This window comes from Perognathus longimembris, chromosome 2, assembly GCF_023159225.1.
Source record: "Perognathus longimembris pacificus isolate PPM17 chromosome 2, ASM2315922v1, whole genome shotgun sequence".
In the NCBI taxonomy this organism is placed as follows: domain Eukaryota; kingdom Metazoa; phylum Chordata; class Mammalia; order Rodentia; family Heteromyidae; genus Perognathus; species Perognathus longimembris.
This window is the reverse complement of record NC_063162.1, coordinates 109,081,292-109,100,693: the sequence shown is the minus strand read 5'-3', so window position 1 is coordinate 109,100,693 and position 19,402 is coordinate 109,081,292. Positions and strand designations below refer to the sequence as shown.

General features: G+C 34.3%; 1 protein-coding gene across 5 annotated transcripts in view; it reads left to right on the top strand.

Moving 5' to 3' along the window:
• Positions 1-19,402, top strand: part of Cacna2d1 (calcium voltage-gated channel auxiliary subunit alpha2delta 1) — a 368,329-nt gene that overhangs the window by 222,378 nt on the left and 126,549 nt on the right. For all 5 annotated transcript variants that reach the window (XR_007210075.1, XM_048339919.1, XM_048339918.1 and 2 more), the window contains exon 5: positions 14,723-14,764. Coding sequence is in view for 4 of the 5 variants with exons in the window: in XM_048339919.1 (XP_048195876.1) it covers positions 14,723-14,764 (42 nt within the window). In the remaining variant the exon portion in view is untranslated. The remainder of the gene's footprint in view (positions 1-14,722; positions 14,765-19,402) is intronic.

Genomic DNA, 19,402 nt, shown 5'->3' with positions numbered 1-19,402 from the left:
ATGGAAATCAGCCATGACATTTGCTGCATGGTAAATGTTAGAACGCTGTTTTTTTCTTCTTTGTTTTCTGTTATTATCAAAAATTAGTGAACTGCTACCAAACAATCAATACAAATATTTTGATAATAGGTTAGTATATTTCAAATTAAGTGAATCCTGTCTGATTGTTCCACATGTAACATTGTAAGTTCTACTAACTGTATAAAATATCTGACATATATTGAACATATCATTCAGCTATAAAACATTTTTCTCACCCTTAAAATGTCTTACAAGATGAACATTTAACAATTATCAGAATAGCTATGTGTGATAATTATATAAGATCTTTTATATGATACATTTTGTAACCTTAATTTATAAGACTATCTGGTCTTTTATATTTAAAATTCAAATAGCAGCATTACCTTTTGTATAGTGTAGTAGATTCTTTTTCTAACTCAAATTCATTATCTGAAATTCAAACTAAATTTGGTGTCTTGTGTTATGTAACAAACCTTCATTATCAATACTAACTTTCTCTTAATGTCATCCCTTCCATAAATGCTAAGAGGGAGAGACGTGTATTTACCACAAAAATAATATAAAATGTATTCATATGTGCAATAGCTAGGTTTTGTCATTCCACAGTGTATATATTTCAAAACTCATGTTGTAGATGATGAATTTATACACTATTATCATATGCAAAGAAAAGTCAGTCTGGGCTTTATTCAATTTTCTATACTTATTTCAATTTGATTTCTCTTTTAAATAGTCTCTAAACAGTTGCTAAGTAATACACAATTACTTTATGGTGAAAACAAAAAGTATTATATACATAAATATTTATCAGCTTTTATTAATCAATATTAGGTTTATCTTGCATCATAATGTCACTATATCTATCTACAGTTTGATAAACAGGTTCTGAATGCAAAAGTAGATAATGTGTTATTATCTACTGTGAGCTCCTTTTATCATCTTGAGTGTGCTTAGGTCTGTTATGGTTTTAATAAACGTAATCCATGAAAGTAGCCAAAGTATACAACATACCAGAGGAAAAAAGTAGCTCTCTAATTTTGTAGAGAGGAAATTGTGTTGATAAAGGTTAATTGGTGCTAATATATTCTCTTCATTCTGCTCACCTGGATATCAACTTTGAAATTGCTTGATTCTTTAAATGTAAAATATTTTTCATTTTGAGTTTTTATGTGCCAAAATGATCAAACATTGAGTTTGTTGATGTGTTCCTTTGTTCAACAACATATCTGGAATCAAAGTTTAAAATGTAAATGCTCCTATAATTGGATAGAGTCTCAGCAAAATTTATTTTCTCTATTGAAGTGACCTAAGTTTGAAATAACTTAGGCATATTGTTTTGCTGATTGCTTTCTTGACCTCAACTTCTTCATTCAAATAACTATCTGTAAGCATATATGCAGAGTTACATGCATATATACACAAACACATTAATGTATGGCATACACAGTGTAAGATTCCAGTGTTGTATCTCGTTGGAGCCATTCATGTATAGTTTAATAAAAAGTCCAAGAAGCTGGAACATAAATTCCACATGTTTTGTGGTGGTAGTGAGGTTAATGGGAGCGGAGCAAATGAATGGAGAGAGGAGGAGTGGGAAAATATAGTCATAATTTACAATGTATATGTGTAAAATTTTGAACCAAGTTAATTGAAGGGCTGCTGGCTTGGGTTAGGAGAGATAGAGAATCATGAAGAGGTTACACCCAGAAACTGAACTGAATGTGGAATTGAAATCCCTTTGTACAATTACTTGATGATTATAATATATAAATGAAAACAGTATATAAAGGAAAAAATGGAGGGCTAAAGGTCCCCAGACTAGATTTATTTGTGCTCAGCTACAATAAATATTATTGTTTTGTCTGATGTTTAAAACTTTTGTCACTCCATAATATTTGGGTATACTTAAATAAATATATTTTGAGTATTTAAAACTCTAGATTATAATTATACAAAAGTGTTCAATAGTTTGAATTTTAGATAATAGTTAAACTGACTGGTCTCCTTAAAGACTGGAAAGCTCCTTCAGATGAATTTTAAAGTAAATTATCATGGAAACCCTTTGAAGTAGGAGTTCTTTGTAAATTTTAGATGAGAAGAGCAAACAAACAGGATAGATTAATTCAGTTGTTTTGCTGCCACAGGCTAAAAACTGATTCAAAGAATGGAATGTAGATCTCTTTATCATTTGGAATACTTGTATGCATAACTTTATCTTTCCTTTATAAAATTTTATATGCTTTTAGGAAAATCATGTGTCTTAATATTTGATAAAATATTATGTATTATAAAACTGCATCACAGGATTAAAATGATAAGTTTATTAAAATATCCTTGAGAAATGAAGCAGGAGATTTATTTCCCTTTTATCTTTTGCCCTATTTTTTTTTTTAAGTAAGTTTGTTTATGTTGTGCTTTCAGGAGTCATTGAGGTTCTTTTGGATTGTCACTTTCAGAAATTAACTTTGCAGATGGGGTGTGTGTGTGTGTGTGTGTGTCTCTGTGTGTGTGTCTGTGTGTCTGTGTGTAGGAACAGGATCTAAAACACAGGGCCTACCATTTACCTTTGTCTTGGCTTTCTTGCTCAAGGCTGGGCTCTATCATGTGAGCCACACATTCAGTCAGGAAATTAATATTTTTAATAACTATGCATGTTTTAATTAGGGATAAGTTGTATCTGAATCAGTGAACAATTTGAATTTGAAAGGCTCTTTGAAATGTAACTTAATTAAATATAGTTATTAGAACTACCCTAATGAAATGTAGGCTAGTAGGAATTTTTGTTTGTCTTCAAAGCAATTATATATTATTCAGATAGAATTAAGTGCTTCTAAAATGTCTGAAATTTATCCATTATTTTCTTTTGCAGAGGCAATTGTACCTTTAGCCATAATTTTTATAGAGAAGCAGTACAAACTTAAACTGTAATATATATCTTTTGGAAGACATATTGAGTTCTACTTTAGTTAAATATAAATGGAAAGAATTATATTATGCTAATGAAAGTATCAGTGGTTGATCTAGACTATTTAGTGAAGACAGAAATTTCCAGATTGTTCCTGATGCCTGTAAAGCGATTGATGATGTTAGTTAGTTTGAGGAAGTTATCTTAAACACCAAGATTCAGAAGCATAGTTACTATTTTCAGGGATAAACAAATATACTTTTCTTTGACATTTCAAGATCAAAGAAAATTAATGATGAAGAGGTGGTTCTTCTTGAAGTATCATGTGCTTCTACAGCAAATGCCAGAGATTTCAAATAAAAAGAAGCAAAAGTTTTGCTTCTGTTTTTCAAAATACAAAGAGATCTGTACGTTCTGTTGGATAATTCCCATGAGAAAAGAAGCAAAGTAATCAAAGACTCACTGAAAACAAACAGCTACTAGGTTTTTTTCTTCTGTGTTCTAAATCTAAGTAGTTACTCAGTGGAAACTTCAAAACACACAGGGAAAGGATTTCAGAGATCCTGTTTCATATCCAGTTCATCTGCATGAGTGCATGAGTGCATGTCTGGGACAGACCCATTGCTGACTGACTGGTACCGAGAATCATCTGCTTAGTTAGTTATAGACTCCATACTTATTTCTAACATATTCACCCTTTTCCCTGCTTACATCATTGCTCACACAAAAACACACAGGAGCCCGGTGCTTCTGTAGCTTCTTAACACAAGTGTCTGCAAATCTTAGCCTTTGAGGTTTCTATTATATTGCACAGGAGACAAAGCATCATTCAATAACAGCTTGTGTTTTTTTTTTTTTTTTTTTTTTTTTTTTTTTTTTTTTTTTTTTTTTTTTTTTGGCCAGTCCTGGGCTTTGGAATCAGGGCCTGAGCACTGTCCCTGGCTTCTTTTTGCTCAAGGCTAGCACTCTGCCACTTGAGCCACAGCACCGCTTCTGGCCGTTTTCTGCATATGTGGTGCTGGGGAATCGAACCTAGGGCCTCGTGTATCCGAGGCAGGCACTCTTGCCACTAGGCTATATCCCCAGCCCCGACAGCTTGTGGTTTTGGAATCTCACATAGTCTCCTCCCTATGGATTTGAGGATTTTGTGATAGCCCATATAATATCACAGATATTGTGTAGGGGAATTGAGTCCCAAGCTAGTCTTTGAGAAACCATGTTTTATTTATCTACATGTCTTATTTTTGGACTTTCCTGTTAGTATTTTCTATGGTTACTTTCCCTTCCTGCCTCACCCATTACCTATTTTATGTCTTAGTATTGGATTCTAGTAAACCAGACCTACAATAGTAGTAGAAACTAATGCACAGAGACTCTCAGTAGAGGATGATGTTGACTTAGCAAATGTTTCAATCACCCTATGAGGGTAGACAGCCTTATTCAGTGCCATAGACAATTTCCTTGGGTATGGGCCTTAGAGCAAGCATTCATGGAAGCATATAGTTGACTGAGACTTACCTAGGTTGCTCTAGGCTCAGAGAAGAGAACATATATGGTGAGGGCACCGTACTCAGTTGATCTCTGCATTAGGCCATTGCTTATTTATTCCTTATGGAAAAATCACTGAAATAGCTGTTGATACTCTCCCTGACTTGAGGTGGGGAATAACCGCTCCCCCCACACCAAAAAAATCAACCTAGAAGTTGACATGAGAGTCTTGAACTTGAACTTGAGTTGGGATAGTTAGGGAAATTCTGTCAAGGAATGCTTTTTGCCTGTACATCTGGCCAGGTGGATTCAGAAATGGAGTAGAAAGTAACACCTGGCCCTCTCTTGTCTCTAGAATGCCCCCCTCATTTTCCCTATCTTCCTACCTATAAGCAGGGATACACTGTATTTTGATACTAGTTGCTTTCTTCTTAATTGTTCTTTATCTCTTTCACCACAACTTAGGCAGTTCTTAGCAATCTTGTCATAATATGGAGGAATACTTCTTATTTTATACTCTGGAGTTTTTTAACTATTGCCTATTATTTAGTGTTCCTAACTTTGTTCTTACATTGGATACAATGCACTATTTTCTTCTTTCGTTGTCAGTACTGCAGTCTTGTATTTGCTGAGAAAACACTCTATCACTTGACCCACACATCCAATACTCTTTCTACTTTAGTTGTGTGTTGTTGTTTTATTGTTTTTCCTCCCAGATAGGCCTAAACTTGCTTAAGACTGAAATATTCCTATGTATGACTTCTGTATACTTGATATTATAGGTATAAACCACCAGGCTGAACTTGTTCCTTCACATACAGTCTCACTAACTTCCTTGACCTGGCTAGCTTCTAATTGCAGTTTTGTCTCTGTCTCAAAAGTGTCTGGGATTATATACATAATCGATGGCACTGGCATTATCCACTTACTGAAATTGATTCCTTTGTGCTTTAAGATTTGTGCCATATACTTAACACAGTATGTTGTGTTTAACTATAAACTAAACAACAATGTGTTTATTTTAGTGTTATTTTCACTTTGAATGTTGAAATCCACGGTCTCCGTATAGGGGAAGCAAGAGAAAGGAGGAAGAAAAGAAGTAGGAGATAGAAAGAATATTCTACAGGGTAAAAGACATTTGAATCAACTTCTTTAAAATGGTTATTTATTGTAAAAATAAATCTTGTCAGGGTTAACTGATATAATAATGTAAATGTTGTTTTATATCAGAAACACATAATAAATGTGTCTTGTCCTCTCTCATCTTTCTTGTCTTCTATGGCCTCATTTATGGCAGTGAAGAATGAGTTAAATTGATTTAATGATTACTAATTTACTATTCTTTTTTTCTTTTTTTTTTTAGCCAGTCCTGGGGCTTGGACTCAGGGCCTGAGCACTGTCCCTGGCTTCTATTTTCTTTTTCTGCTCAAGGCTAGCACTCTGCCACTTGAGCCACAGCTCCACTTCTGGCCGTTTTGTATATATGTGGTGCTGAGGAATCGAACCCAGGACTTCATGTATACAGGCAAGCACTCTTGCCACTAGGCCATATTCCCAGCCTCTAATTTACTATTCTTTGAGGTTCTATATTTGAAGATCCTATCTTGCATTCAGTATTTCACTGACCATAACACAAATTTTTAAATTTTGTTTTAGTGTGATAGTTTTTGGAGGTTGAGAGGATGAATTTTGGAAAGGACTGGTAATTATAAAACTGGACAAATTAACAAGAGTGTTCTACTAGGCCCTTATTATAGTCAAGTACTAGCAACTTTGATCATGAGTCATGAAGATCTATAGGTTTTCTATGTCAATAGGAAAGAGTATTAAAAGTGAAATATTTCACTGGATTAAATATTAATGCTTTAGATGATGAGACCCAACACTTGATTGGAATTTCAGATGAATGGAGATTAGAACAGGTAGAAGTCCTCAATATTATGGATGTGTTTGGCTCAATTCTTTGCTGAAGTTCCTTGAGGATTCTGCGTCTGGGAAAGTAATGTACTTATCTTCTCATCTTCTACATTTGTTTTTCTCCTGTGGTTTAATCTTATAATGATAACATTTGTGACAACACTGTCACAGTAGCTTTACAGGCAGACTCTCATTAAAGTCTATCAGGTAAAGAAGTACATTGTCACTGCTATTAATGTTTAATATTGATCTTTTTTGAGATCTGAGAACCAAAGAATTCTAAAATTACTTGATTTGATATTTCTATTTGGAATTTCCTTTTTCAGCTGATTTGGAATTTCTTCCTATAAGAGTGAAACTCTTCTGTTTTACTGTTCTTGAAGTTAAGAATCTGTATATATTTTCTCTATTGTAATATGCACTCATTTTGTTTTCTTCACTTCTCATAGGCTTGTGATAGAAAGGCTTGTGCTTGTGCTAGTCCTGGGGCTTGAACTCAGAGGATGGGCATTGTCACTGAGTTATTTCTTTTTCTTTTGTTTATTTTATTTATTTTTACATTTTTTGTCACTGAGCCTTTTTTTGCTTGAGGGTAGTGCTCTACCACTTGAAATACTACAGCTGTAAATTTTTGGTGGTTAATTGGAGTTTTATGAGTTGTACATAATTTCCTGTTTGGTCTGGCTTTGAACCATAATCCTCAGATCTCAGTCTCCTGAGAAGACAGGATTACACACATGAGTGATGGGTGCCTTGCTTCTTCAAGAAAGCTTGTGACACTCATTAATTGGACAATGGTAGTTAAAAGAACATTCCACTCATTGGCTAGCATTGAAGAACCCTGTTTGTATTCAAACTGGAATAGTGTAATATTCCCTCTGATTTTTAAAATTATGTTTCTTTTATGGAGAAGTAATTAACATTTTTAATGTTTTTCTAAATTTTAATTATTTATTATCTTTAAGTTGTTTTACGAAGAGGTTTTAATTTCACATGTCAGTTTGTAAATACAATGCATCTTGACCAATGTCACCCCTTTCATTATTCTCCACATCATCCAGCCTAAATCCGCCTAACCCTTCAAGTTCCCTAGTTCCCTATTCACATAGACTTACTGAGGATTCTGACTGTATTTGCCCACTCTTCTTCTCTCTCCCTTCTTTGACTCTCGCCCTTAAGCCATATTGTTCTGAAACAAGACATATTTCAGCTTCCTGGTATTCATCTCGTTAAATTGTTACTTATTCAATGGACTTCCACCATGGAAATCTGCCCTTGGGAGTACCAACTATAGTTAGTTTGACTCTGTGTACATGCATATGGCCCTGTATGTGTTTTCATAGGTTTATGTCTTAATTTTAAATTCCACATATGAGAGAAAACATGAGCTCTTTTTCTCTCTGACCTTGACTTTCTTCACTTAATGTTTCTTTTTCATGAATACTATCCATAATTTTCTCAATTAAGATGATTATCCAAAGGAGACATATTAATTATTGTTAAATAAAAATAACAGAAATATGCTTACAATAGGTTATAGTTTTTCAGTTTTGTTCTTTTATTAAGTAAACTAGTATTTTTATCCCAGATTATAAAACAAAGTTACAGAACATAGAATGCATTAATATTCCTTGAAGTTAAACATTTTTATTAGGTGAATAACATATAGTGTAGAAGGAATTCACCATCTGTACAAATAGATCATTCCAGCATTTGTAGTTTTGGTACAACCGGGACGAGTGTTGGGAGGATTTCCTACTTGATTCTGGATATGAATAACTATGTTAGACACTTTATTATTTACTGCTATTTCTGATTTTCTACTACACAAAGTTGATATTGATAATACCTACCTCTGGATTTTCTTTAGCAAACATGTTTGCAAAACTCCATTTTGTGAATGAGATTTTTGAGTTTATACATGTATATTCATTGCTGATTTATCCAACCATCCATCTACCCATCCATCCATCCATGACATATTAGCTTTCAAGGTGTGTGTGTGTGTGTGTGTGTGTGTGTGTGTGTGTGTCCCCGATACACCAGGCCAAGTTCTTTTCAATCATGGCCTCATTTATGATCTCTTGTCATGTGGTATGAAGTGAGTTTACAGATACCTTGATTACAGATATCTGTTAACTCTCATTTCTGCCAATCTTTCCTATTTTTATTTACCATTATATCTTCTAAAATATTTTCTCAGCATTCTCATAAGAGCCACAACACAGACAAACATAAGGAGAAAAATACTCTAGGAGCACATTTTGCATATTGGTGCACATTCCCTTCTTTTAAGTCCCCCACCCCACCCTATACAGAGCCATGCATATTCCAGGTCATTTTCTTCAGACAGCACCACTGGCTGACACATAGCCTGTGCTCCAGTTGTTTTGGACTCAGTCATTGCCAATGGTTTATTTGGTTCTAAGCCAAAGTGCTATTATTATGCATTAATAAAATTTGACTTATAGATGATTTCAGCTGACTGGTGTGGACCTTGTCTTTTTAGAACTACTAACTCAGTTCAATGATTTTATATCCATAAATTTCCACCAATTGCTTGCATATTTGGAATTCAGGAGTGATAAAAAATTGCAGTAAGGATGCCATCTTTCTTTTTTAAGTGATGAGTAGAAACAGCTGCCCAAAATGTGGCATGCTGTGGATCAAGTGTTGAGCCAAAAGTATCACTATGAGAAGAAAATTAGTAAATTGGACAGAAAGTTATTCTCTATTTGAATTTTGATTGTGTTATACATGTCAGATGTTGACTGTAACAAATCTAATTTTCAGTTCCAATATTTGAGTCATCTTAGGTCCACATGGAAGATGGTTACCTATGCCTCAATCTTTTAACATAAACTATTCATCAGAGGCCAACTTTTGCAGGAAAGTGGCATAAAGGAAGTGCCTCTCGCAATGCACATTTTAGCGATGGACCAGTCTGTTTTGCCCAGGTTTAATTTTTGACTTCCAGTACATACTGAGCGACTACAGTAATTTATCTTTCAGCTTGCTAAGGGATGTTTTAAATTTCAGTAAACAGCAGTATTATATTAGCATAGACCATTTGGGCAAATTTGTTGAGATAATAAATAACAAAACTACTTGGTTAAAAATCAGAAACAAAATAATTTGTTCTTGTCATCTGGTGGTGCTTAAATGATGAAAAATATCTGTCTAGGGACTGAATCCATGAATCTAGTTTGAAGCTAGTTTTGACTTTATTCAATCTTATTGCACACACTGCTTCAAAACCCACTGAAAACCTCTGCATGTGAATGTGGAATACTTCTAATACGATGTTTAATAGTTTTGACTAAAATATTTAGGCAGATGGATAATAAAGAAACTGGATGAGTCAATTCTACCATCTGTGCCTATGGTGGTTAGTTTATATGCCATGGTTTCAACAAGAGCATTTTAAGTGATTGATGTTATAACTCTTTGTGCCCCGGGGGCGGGGGGAGGGGAAGTCTGAAAGGATTTTGAGCTAGGATAGATAATTGTTTGAGAATCTCTCTCTCTCTCTCTGTCTCTCTCTCCCTCCCCCCCCTCACACACACACACACACACACACACACACACACACACACACTGATTTATAGAGTTTACTTCTCACTAATATTGCAGCATGTGCCTTCCAAGCGTAGTAAGAAAATTTAACAGAGTGATTCAGAGTGATTGATTAAGGAGTGTTAATCTTTTGGCCATGAACAAGGGGGAAGGTGAGACCTTTCTCCCACTGTACAGTGTTGATATTACTGACAGTTGTTTCTCCAACACTTACCATAGAGAATTTTACCAAAATACTTGTTGAGCACGAGGGATAGAGCTCTCTGTGCTTACCCTGAAACTCCAAAATTTCAATCAATGTCTAAGTGAAATGGATTCAAGGGACAAGGTTAAGGGGGAAGGAAACGTGAGGAAATTTTTTATTTCTTTAATTCTACTCTCATAAGGACCTATTTTTTTAAACTAGAAATTTCTTCTCCTAAATTTTATTGGTAATATAATGAATTTTAACAAAAATTCATCTCTATAATAATGTCAAAACAGAAGTTGGTGACTTCATACCAATTTTCTTTATTCCTGAGAAAGGTGCTTTCACTGATTTATTTTTAACAGCAATTCTGCAAATATTTTTGTGGTTCAGTAACATGATTCATTCACTGAACATGGCATTAGTCTAACATTGCTACACATATTTTGACATGTGTGTTTTATGTAATGAAAATAGAGGTATAAGTGACTGTATTGTGAAAGAAAATTACACAGGGAATGACTTTATTGAATGAATTAGATCCAAATACAGAGTTTCCTTTTATGAATTTATCCTAATGAAGTTGACCAATTGAGGCTCTTGGTATGACTCTAGCATGAAGTCCTCAGTTCAAATCTCAGTAACTCAAAGGCAAACAAAACCAAAACCCAGAAACAATGAACTAAATCAGTTCTAGTTAGTATAATAGAAGAAAACTGAGACATACATAAAAAAAAATATAGTAAGTGATATAAAGAGGTGTAGCCATGCACAGTGGCTCACACCCATTTTCCTTGCTTCTTTGGAAGCTGAGTTCTGAGGGGTAGAGGTTCAAAGCCAGTGTGTAGGGAAAAATCTGACACTTTGACCTAAAGGTAACTAACAAAAACAGGAAGAGAAAGTGTGGCTCAAGTGGAAAGAATATCAGCCTCAAACAAAAAGCTAAGCAACGGCATAGGCCCTGAGTTCAAGCCCTAATGTGCGCGGGACTCTCACACGCACACACACACACACACACACACACACGCGCACACACACACGCACGCCATGTTGCAAACCCCAAAGTATTATCACTTTGATAAAAGAGAAAATGTAGCTCTAAAAGATTTGTTGTACAGGTATTAGAACTAGGAAACTGTAAGGGAATACCAAAACCGAGAGACACAGGGTAAAAAGGACAAACGATTACAAAAGCAATACTTGCAAAACTGTTTAGTGTAAATCTACTGAACAACTCATGGGGGAAAAGGGAAAGGAGAAGGGGAAGGGATGAATGAGGGAGGAGGTAACAAACATTACAAGAAATGTATCCAGTGCCTAACATATGAAACTGTAATCACTCTGTATATCAGTCTGACAATAAAAATTAAAAAAAAAAAAGATTTGTTGTAACAAGTTTCATTTTTTCTAAGGTCTGTCTGTCTTATCTGGTTAAATGATTGAGCATATACATTTAACTCTTTTATTGTTTCTTTGCAATAGAACAAAATTTGTTCTTCATTAACTTTATATTTGACCATGTAATAAATGAATATTGTATTAAGAAAGAGTTCTTTTAAAATGCAAACACAACTAAGCAGTTTTATAAGTATTATGAGTTTTATAAGTATTTAGTGTCCAATATAATTATCTAGCACAGTGGAATATATGTTAATATATTATTAAAGAAATTTTATATCACATATAATTATGAGTGTGCAACTTTTACTTTTCTTTTGTCTATTTAAACATCAATTCATAGGATTACACAATTCCATTGTACAAAAACATAAAATTTGACCATAGGTCCATTATTGCCAGCCCTCAGGCTTGAATTCAGAGCCTGGGCTTCTCTTGTTCAAGGCTAGCACTCTACCAGTTGAGTCATCATGCCATTTCCATTCTCTCTTTTTTTTTTTTTCTTTCTGTTTATGTGGTTCTGAAGAATCAAACCCAGGGCTTCATGTGTGCTAGGCAAGTACTCTACCATTAACCCACATTCTAACTCTTTCAATGACAGTTTTAAGAGATATTTATTTCAAGTAATCTGTAAGCAAGAGGTTTTGTATAAAATTAAGTATATCAGAAAAGGAAAAAAATAGAAATTCTCAAATTTGTTTTGCGTATTTCAGTCATGATTTAATGTACAATTTATCTCGACAGAATCAGTGTAATTACAGTTGAGACCAGTGGTACTTTTTGATACATATACCCTCTTCCCAGTGTATCCTTCTAAACTGTATTCTCATTTCTAGGGTAGACAAACACTCTTCACATGGTGACACATAGAAAAGAAATTGTGAATCAGTTTAGTCTATCAGTTCAAGTGCAATAAACCAAGTTGAATCTTGTGCACCAAGGTTGTTTTATATAATTGGCCTGTTTCCATGATTTTCCGTGATTTTGAAGGTCAGAGTAGATTTGTTTTACTCATGTTGTGCTTACCTTGGGGCAAAATAATGGATATATACATATGTACATATCTACTAGGTACATAACTGCGTTTAACTGTGTGGAATTTAATGTGATTTCCCTAGGTTTCTTATGTTTTCTAACTGTAAATATAAATCCACATGAAATGTGGAATAAAACAAAGGTAAACATATTCAGTGTTTTAACTTTTGCTGAAATTCACATTAAGTATACATTATAGAGTGGCAAGTAGGATCAATGAACTAGTAATTAGGCTTGAGTCGGGTGATTTTAGCAGATTCTCATGCTTTGTGTATGTGGTGAGTTCTGATTTTGTATTTTCTCTCAGTTACACAATCAAGGTTTTAAGAAATCATCCTGTAATTAAGACTTCGGATCATCTTAAGATTCTCTACCTTAATCCCTTCACTAAATTTAAAACCATTTTTCATTGTTTATGAGTAAAGGGACTTTAACATTATAAATTGTGTGTTCTAATATTAATTGAGTTTTAGAATTTAGACATATGTTGTGTATATTTTCAATATTCTAATGTTTTTCAAACAAATCCTATAGGAAAGGGCTAATTTCTGCTTTGAATAAATTGGGAAACAAAACAAAATACATTTTTTTTATCTTAGAGCTTTATTTATTACTACTACTGAGCATTTATAACTAGTGCCTGTACAGGGGCTCGGACTCAGGGCATTGAGTTCTTGTGTGCATGGGTGTATGTGCATGTGTGAGTGTGTGAATGTGTGTGTGTGTGTGTTTGCTTGAGCCATGCCTCTATTTCCCTTCTTAGAGATTTATGAGTATAGCCAAACACTGAAGTTGTGCTGTCCTGCCAAAAAGTGACAATTTTAATCTTGTCTTCTAACCTCATGATGGTTAGGGAACGGCTTTTTTTTCCCTTTGATATCTATGAATATCACAGCCTGTGATTATTTTAACATAATTTGAGAAATCTGAATAATCTTGTTGTTTTTTTTTTTTTTGTTTTTTTTTTTAATGCCAGTCCTGGGGCTTGACCTCAGGGCCTGAGCACTGTCCCTGGCTTCTCTTTGCTCAAGGCTAGCCCTCTACCACTTGAGCTACAATGCTTCTGGCTTTTTCTGTGTATGTGGTGCTGAGGAATCGAACCCAGGTCTTCATGCATGCTAGGCAAGCACTCTACCACTAAGCCACATTCCCAGTCCAAGAGAAATCTGAATAATCTTAATGAAGTTTCTCAAGTATTTTTTTTCTTTTAAAAGTCTGTGTATTATTTGTTTGCTTTTATAAAATTTAAAGTATCTGTATTGTAGATTTTTTAAGAGTCATGCAAAAATGCATCTTTACACAGTGTTGAAGTGATAACGGACACTTTCGAAGAGTTGCTATTTCTACAATGACTCACAATAAGAGAAAAAATGAAAATGAACAGATTTTTTTTTTTACAGCTCATGAATTTGGATTGAGACATAGGAATAGTAATTTAACTTCTCTTGACAGTTATTTTATTTGCCCTCGGTTTTTCTATTGCCCTTCAGCACCGTAGACAGTAGCCATAATGTATATTTATGGTATATTTCAGCAAAACTGATATCCAGAAGTATTCATTTATATTTGTTCATATTATATAGTTAATATTAATACAGTTCTTTGCAAGAATATGCGAATATAAGAGTTAGGAGTTGTGATTTATTATACTAGTTGAATGAATTCTCTTTTATTCCTTATTTGAAGCTGAGGAAAAAATATCTAGCAATTTTGCATAGTTGCACATTTCTTCAAGAATTTCAACATTGGAAATATCTATAAATTTTTTAAAAATCATAGTTTTAACAGTGTTAGGAAGTTCCTTATCTGTTTCTTGTTTTTATGTTATCATGTGGGTCATTTAATATGTTAATGTGCTTTTTTCTATGTAGGTCAATGATGTATTCAACATGAAAATTCTGCACTTAATATTTTTCTTGACAAATATCTCTCAGTCTCGTTTTTTTTGACACCTTGCTCCTACTTCAAAAAATTCTATTTAATTCCACTAGTAAGACCTTAATATGGTCTTAGAAAACAGTGGCCAATCTTCATGCATTTCATGGGGTATTTTGTGAAAGGAATGAAATAAAGGGTCTATTATTTAAATGTATATACTGTTTACATGTATATGTATATAAAATGCATTATTATTTTATCTAGTATTTTTTGTTTATGCCCTAATCAATAAAATACTTTTTTTTTCCTTTTAGAGCAATGAAGTTGTTTACTACAATGCTAAGGATGATCTTGATGTGAGTATTAAAATTTTTGCATGATAATCTCAATTGTGATAGAATTATTTGTTTACAGAGCAAAATAACCTTAGCAGATATAATTTTAAGAAAATATTTGATAGCACAAGCACGTTATGATGCAAACAGGAATATAATGATAGATTTTAGATTTAAGTTGGATAAGAAATGTACTCACTCCCTCTGTTTAAACACCTCTGTTTATCATTTTGACAATAAAGAAATGAATAAAAGAGAAATTTTCCTAGCTCAGTGCCTGTGCTCATGCTTGTAATCTTACTCAAGAGGCTGCGGTCTGAGGATCATGTTTTAAAGCTGGCCTGGTCAGGAAATTCCTTAAGACTCATATCCAATTAACCACCAAGAAGCTGGAAGTGGAGCTATTCAAATGGCAGAGTGCTAGCCTTGAGCATAACAAGTTCAGCTTTGAGTTCAAGCAGGATGAATAGAAGAAAAACAAATCTGAATTGCTTTTCTAGGTCACCTCCTACAGTTTATGTATCCTGGCTCCTATTATCAGGGTCAACACACATGTCACTGCTTAGTTGAAGTACACCCCAAGGGCAACTTTTCATTTTAACCATAGTGTGAACGAGACTTTCAGAAATATTGTTAATAATATGCCTCCACCATAAAGAATGGCATTGTCACATTAGTAAGGAAATTAAGTCAGATCCACAGAAACATAAGCTGCATAGTTTCCCTCATTTGTAAAAAATAGAACATCACTAAATCTGCAAGTTAATCCAAGGATAGTAAAAGACAGACAAATAATTACTGTTGGACATGATTAATAAAACAGCACTCTTAAGTACTAGTACAGTGAGAACAAAGGAGGATATTCTTAGGGGAGGATCACAATGGCTCAGTAGCTATGTGCATATTACCATATAAAATGAACTCTAAAAATGGAAGCAAGGGGTTTTTTATTGTACTATTTGCAGTTATTTCTTTTTTCTTTCTTTATTCCCCCTTTGGTTAATTCCCTGCTGTTCACTGTTTTTTATGCATTGTCTTGTATATAAGCTAATCTGAATTGGGGAAGGGAAGAGGAATCAGAGAATCTGTGGGACAGAGGGTGCGCCAATTCAACAGTAATACTTACTAGGTACTAGGCTGAAAATGAGCTTTGTAACTTGTGGGGGATAGTAGGGAGGGGAAAAAGTAGGAGAAAATAAGGGAGGCAGTAACATTGTTTAAAAAGAAATGTCCTCATTACTTTATTTACGTAATTGCAACCTCTCTGTACATCACCTTTACAAAACAACAACAACAAAAACTAAATTCAAACTAAGTAATAAGTCCTGCTGGGCTAGTATTTGACACATAGTACTTATGCAGTGACTGTGTGTGTGTGTGTGTGTGTGTGTGTGTGTGTGTGTGTATGTGTGTGTGTAAGCAAGATGTGGTTATGGAACCCAAGGGCCTAAATGAGTAGGCAGGTGCTCTACCAGGGAGCAATACCCCAAAGCAATACACAGTAATTAAAAAAAAGAATAACTGCTATGCATTTTCAAATTATTAGTTATTGGCATTAATCCCACTTTGGGAATGATATTGAGAAGATAGATACTTAGTTACAATGTAAACATTTCAAAAATTTAAAGATAAAAATTATCATTAAGGCTTCAAATTTCTGATTTTATTTAAAGCAGACAAAATATTATAATCATTTATTCAAAATAATATGTGTTGAAGTACTTTGCAAGTGTTTATATAACATCTTGTGATATATCAATCAGTGGCAAAATTAATATTATAAGGTGATTATTATCATCCAGTTATCTTTCTTCTGAATAAAAATATCCCTGTTCTATTGTACAGAATTATCTTCTATTTAAGAAGAAAGGTGAACAATTAACCAAATAGTGCTGGTCCTCGGGATTTACAAAACCAAACCAAAACCACAAATTAGCTTAGCATGATAGCTCAGTCCTTTAGTCTCAACTGTTGGGGTGGTGGAGTTGAGCATGATTGCACTTTTAGGATTCAAGCTGTAACAAAAAAGGTTGTTGCTGATGATGCATGTCTGTAATCCCAACTACAGGGAAACAGAATTATTCTTGTCTGTGACCTACCCTGGTTAAAAATCTAAAAAATAAACCCAAAACAGCTACTGGGTGCCAGTGGCTCATGACTAAAATCTTTGCTACTCAGGGGGCTGAGAGCTAAGAATGTCTATTCAAATTCAGCTTCTACAGGAATGTCTTTGAGGCTCTTATCTACCAGTTAGCTACCAAAAAGCTAGAAATGGAACTGTGGCTCGGGTTGCAGAGTGCTAACCTTGAGCACAACAGCTCAGAGACAGCTCCCAGACCCTGAGTTCAAGCCCCAGGATTGGCACTGAAAAACAGAATGGACTAAAGGTATAGTTGTTAAAGTGGTTGAGCACCTTTCTACAAAGTATGAGGCCATGAATTCAAAACAGTACCACTCAAAAGAAACAAAGTTAAAAAAAGTAATATACTTATTTAAATACCACAACTTCTATGCTATACCATTTTCCCTAATATTATGAATACCAAAACTAGTTGAGCCTTAAAATTTCAAGCATACTTCTCACCATTTCACATAAATTATCAGTGTTGGCAATGACACTATAAATGAAGTTTTATTTTCTTGTTTTCATGGATGAAGACCCAAGATTGTTATATTTTGTTAAAGACATAGCTTGTTTGCTGGTGATATCTTTCACATTGGAAAGAACATTGTGTCATTTTATGATGTAGGAAGCTAATTAAGGGCAAACTGTCAGCTAATGAAAAATGGTGTATTGATTGGTATCTGAATAAATACCATTTTGGAGAGGTGTTTAGTTTTACTATTATAATTAGAATGAGTATTGACAATTTTTAAATACCACAATCATTTAAAACATATTCCAAAATATCATCAATTTTTCTGATACATCAATTAACTATTTATTAAGCATTTGTTTCTGAATTTGTAAGAAAGAGCTCCCCTATGACCCAGCAGCCCCACTTTTAGGCATCTACCCAAAAGACCACAAACAAGAACACACTAAAGCCACCAGCACAACAATGTTCATTGCAGCACAATTTGTCATAGCTAAAATATGGAACCAACCCAGATGCCCCTCAGTAGATGCATGGATCAGGAAAATGTGGTACATATACACAATGGAATTTTATGCCTCTATTAAAAAGAATAACATTGCCCCACTTGTAAGGAAATGGAAGGACTTGGAAAAAATTATACTAAGTGAAGTGAGCCAGACCCAAAGAAACATAGACTCTATGGAAACTTTAAATATACCAAAAATAGAAAAATAATGAATATACTATTTGAAATTAAAACACTTGTCCTTTGTGAATGACAGTTTGGAGTGAATGCCTATGCCATTCTCTCCCCTTTAGCTATACCTATGACCATAAAAAGCACCATTGCTTTTGATTATTTCTGACCATTTCCCAGTTCTGAAACTAGGTATGTCTTTCTTCATTTATCACTAATAAAATAGAAATAGTCAATGAGCGCAAGTACTAAAGATTCAGTAACGTGGGAGTACTGTGATATAGAAGACACAGAAAAGTTTTCTTTGGGATAGAGTTACTTCATATTCTTCAGGTGAAAAAAGAAAAGAAACATTGACTATGGATTTAGTGTCTTCAAGGAAAGTGTCAGTGATCTATAACAGTAGAGTCAAAATTACAAAAAAAATCTATCTATTGAAACAAAATTCTCATTTGAAACATTCATGGGCTTTATAATGTGCAACGGTCTTCTGTAATATTGAATGAACTTAAGAAATAGTCCTCCAAAAGGAAGAAAATACAGTATAGCAAAGATAATTAATATGAAGTTAAAAATGAAGTGTAAATTACAAGTCATATGAGACAATATGTAGCTATACAGAGAAATCTGTGTTTAATTGCAGGCTTGGAAGGCTTATAAGTGTTTCAGGCAAAGTTTTTTGTTGTTGTTTTTTAAATCAAGGACATATGTAAGAAAACTTTCTCAGAATATCTAAGGGAAAATCACTAGGAGACAGGTAAGTATTTAATATGGTTACTTAGTATACTATGGTTAACTGGTGAACAGAATTTCAATGTAAGTGGCTGAAATTTTCCTAGCAAGTATGAAGGTACTTAAAGCCTGATTCAAGTCCAAGTACAGTGTGTTATGATCAAGCTATGTTAAAAATGAAAGCAGACTAGGTACCAGTGGCTCAGGCCTGTAATCCTAGATACTCAGGAGGCTGGGATCCAAGGATTATGGTTCTAAGTCAGCCCTGTCAGCAAAGTACTTGAGATTCTTATCTCCAATAAACTACTCAGAAAAAGTTGGAAGTAGCACTGTGGCTCAAGTAGTAGATTGCCAGTTTTACGTAACACAAGCTAAGGAAAAGTGCTCAGGCCATGAGTTCAAGCCCTAGTCCTGGCATTAAAGAAAAAAAAAACATTAAAAACCAAACCAATCTGGGCTGGGGATATAGCCTAGTGGCAAGAGTGCCTGCCTCGGATACACGAGGCCCTAGGTTCGATTCCCCAGCACCACATATACAGAAAACGGCCAGAAGTGGCGCTGTGGCTCAAGTGGCAGAGTACTAGCCTTGAGCGGGAAGAAGCCAGGGACAGTGCTCAGGCCCTGAGTCCAAGGCCCAGGACTGGCCAAAAA